This window comes from Conger conger, chromosome 7 (genome assembly GCF_963514075.1).
Source record: "Conger conger chromosome 7, fConCon1.1, whole genome shotgun sequence".
NCBI classification, from domain to species: Eukaryota; Metazoa; Chordata; class Actinopteri; order Anguilliformes; family Congridae; genus Conger; species Conger conger.
In genome coordinates this window covers 24,715,019-24,718,212 of record NC_083766.1, presented here as the reverse complement: position 1 = coordinate 24,718,212, position 3,194 = coordinate 24,715,019, and the positions used below count along the sequence as shown (strand labels likewise).

The 3,194-nt window shown below is 51.3% G+C and overlaps 1 protein-coding gene across 1 annotated transcript; it reads right to left on the bottom strand.

Moving 5' to 3' along the window:
* Positions 1 to 632: 632 nt before the first annotated feature.
* On the bottom strand, positions 633 to 2,675 carry LOC133133253 (uncharacterized protein DDB_G0290685-like). Its single transcript, XM_061249353.1, has 2 exons — positions 2,648 to 2,675; positions 633 to 1,192 (listed from the first exon to the last, which is right to left on the bottom strand). Exons 1-2 carry the CDS (start codon positions 2,673 to 2,675, stop codon positions 633 to 635), a joined length of 588 nt encoding a protein of 195 aa, XP_061105337.1.
* Between the last annotated feature and the right edge of the window lie 519 nt (positions 2,676 to 3,194).

Here is a 3,194-nt window from a genome sequence, read left to right as displayed (position 1 = left end):
TTGGTGATAGATAAGCACTTCAGGAATTTGAATCCACTGCTCTCTCATTTCTGACCATGCACCGACTCCCCAACTCCTGTAAAACTTGTGGGTGAGTTGTGGAGGGTTTCACTCACATTGGGTCACATATGTATGGATGGGGCTAAAGACAACACAATACAGATTTGGAAATTGGTTCCATTCTATCGGACAAATCCACGTCTATTCCATACTATGCAGACCTGCATGCACTCTGACCCTTCTATGGTGTGGGGGGGAGTGATGGTGTTGTCTTGGTTTCTCAGTAAGAAACTGCTGATTACAATAGTAGCTAAAAGGACCTGAATTGACTGACTCCAGGACAATACATAGGTCTGAGAGAGACAACATGGCACTAAACTATTTAAATCAATAACCAAATAACAGCCAATACATAGCTAGAGAAAGGCAACATAGCAAACTAAACTAATTAAATCACTCAAATACCAAATGGCATAAATTGCTAATTGAATGCATGCAGCATGTACTGTATACGCTCAGAAATAAAATAACACTGAAGGCACATTTTTCGACAGCCATTTTTACCTTTTTAGGCACTTTTTGTACCTTTATTTGTGAGAGTGCATAGACTCAAACTGGAGCAGCCGGGTCCATTAGGAACCCGGCCTGTTGGGACGGCGTCCTGAGTCCTGCCTCCTGAGTCCTGCCTCCTGAGTCCTGCCTCCTGAGTCCTGCCTCCTCCGTCCTGCCTCCTGAGTCCTGCCTCCTCCGTCCTGCCTCCTGAGTCCTGCCTCCTCCGTCCTGAGTCCTGCCTCCTGAGTCCTGCCTCCTGAGTCCTGCTTCCTCCGTCCTGAGTCCTGCCCCCTGAGTCCTGCCTCCTCCGTCCTGCCTCCTCCGTCCTGCCTCCTGAGTCCTGCTTCCTCCGTCCTGAGTCCTGCCCCCTGAGTCCTGCCTCCTGAGTCCTGCCTCCTGAGTCCTGCCTCCTCCGTCCTGCCTCCTGAGTCCTGCCTCCTCCGTCCTGAGTCCTGCCTCCTGAGTCCTGCCTCCTGAGTCCTGCTTCCTCCGTCCTGAGTCCTGCCCCCTGAGTCCTGCCTCCTCCGTCCTGCCTCCTCCGTCCTGCCTCCTGAGTCCTGCGTCCTGCACTCACAGTGTGAGAATGCCCGTTTAACAGGTCCGCTGGGCACCGTGGGAACCCTCTGCTGATTGGACAGCGCTAACAGAACGCGGGGCGCAGAAGAGGCAGGACAGCGTAATTCAGGGACCCCGCTGGGTGATGTTGGTTTTATGATGTAAAAACCTGATGCAACCGGGAGAAACGCTAATTAGCCAGCCGCTCCCAGACAAGGCTCGTCAAACAAAGATTATTCCCTCCAACTGAAGTTTCCTTTTCAAAAACTCCGCTGATGTAAAAGCCTGCCGTTTGCTTGCACCGGCTTACGTATTGGCGTCCTTTTTTGAACCGATTGTTCTCCTATTTTTAAATATTGTCTTGATATTTTCCTGGCGCAGAAAAAGTGTGTTTCCATCTGCTGCCTTTGCAGGCACAACCTGTGCATGGACTGCTGCAGCTAAAACACAGGCACCTCCTCATACATGACATGTGTGTGTGTGTATGTATGTACGTGTGCGTGTACCCCTAATAATCCTGCAAGTGTCCATGTCATTATTCTGTCCTGTGTGTCTATATTATGTCCTTTATTGTCACTTTCGTATATGGACATGAATAAAAGTATTAAATGTTTGTGTGAATGTATGTATGTGTGTATGTGTGTGTGTGTCTGTATTTGCATATGTCCATGTGTGTGTACATGTGTGTGTGTGTGTGTGTATCTCTGTATTTGCATATGTCCGTGTGTGTGTGTGTGCATGTGTGTCTGTGTGTGTGCATGGGTGTGTGCCTGTATGGGCATATATGTGTGTGTGTCTGTGCATTTGTGTATGTGTCTATGCTTAACTGCATCAATCAAACAACCACCATTTAGCCCTTCTAGAGATGCTTTTAGCCAAAGCGACTCACAGAAAGGGTGTTTTAAACGGTAAGCAAACACCAGTAAAGCTGGAGATGAGCACAGTTACAACCAAATCAGCGCTGGCACTGAGGCGCGTGCTGCAGCCCCATCAATCTCTCCCGGTTTTACAGCCTCGTGGGGACTTTACGGCCTCGTGGGGACTTTACGAGGCACGGTCGCGGTGGGCAGAAAACCCCCAGAAGCCCCGGCGGTGAGCTCTTGGCCCAACCGTCGCTCAGTCGCCCGGGGGGTCGGGCGCAGAGGGAGAACAGGAAGGCGACCTCGTCTTAAAAATAGCGCTCCGCAGCTGCTGTTCCGAGTCTTTCAGCGCCACTTCCATCAGCCAGGGGATTGTGGGTAGGGGGGGAACTAGACCCCCTTCTTCTTCTTCTTCAAAAGAGAACAGGGCGGTTGGATTCGGTCCAGGACGACCCCCAACACGACCAAAACACGCTGAAGGTTAAAGCAGGCATAGGTCCGTCAAATCATCTCGCATTACCAATGTGGAGGGGCGCCGGCTACTAAATTACTCCCAGTTGGCATGGAGAAAGGCCTTCGTTCCTGGGCCAGGACTGCTCGCGGTGGTCATTTATCAACACTGCCTCTCTGGCTTCGATCCGCTCTTTCACACATCTCACAGAACAAGTCATTACCCTTACGAGAGTTCTCCTTTTTCTCCTCCAGCATCTTGTTCTTTTATAGATTTTAGGTGCTTTATAAGCCTCATTCTGGGGGAGCGTTTTAAAAATTGAAATTGCGATTTCACACCCACAGTGCGTGGCATGACTGTGCCCGCAGTCCGGGAGTTAGAGCGTTCCCTCGGGGGTGTGGACTGGAACCTGCGACCCTCAGACGTCTTACTCAGCGGGGGCGAGGTGATTCATCGGTCATGTGACCCCAGCCGGGGGTCTGATTGGCGGAGCGGTAGCAGTCAGGAGGACTGGGCTTGGGCGTGGATTTGCGCGCCGGTGGCATGCCGAGGAGACACTGGGGGGGAAGGGGATGGGCAGAGACAGTAACAGAGATACACGCACTTACCCATAACGATATACACACGCGTACACACGTGCAAACGTTCATGTGCGCGCACAGAAGCAGACACGCACAATAGGTTACACGAAAACATACATACTCTCTCTCTTTCTCCCCTCTCTGTCTCTCTCACATTCCCCCTCTCTCTCCTGGGATCCCTACCCTGCAGCGTGT

Excerpts from the sequence above, each read along its gene's own strand:
- LOC133133253 (XM_061249353.1), bottom strand. The coding sequence starts at position 2,675 with ATGCTGGAGGAGAAAAAGGAGAACTCTC. Across the intron at positions 1,193-2,647 it reads GGAGAAAAAGGAGAACTCTC|CGCTGTCCAATCAGCAGAGG; the intron begins GTAAGGGTAATG and ends GCGTTCTGTTAG.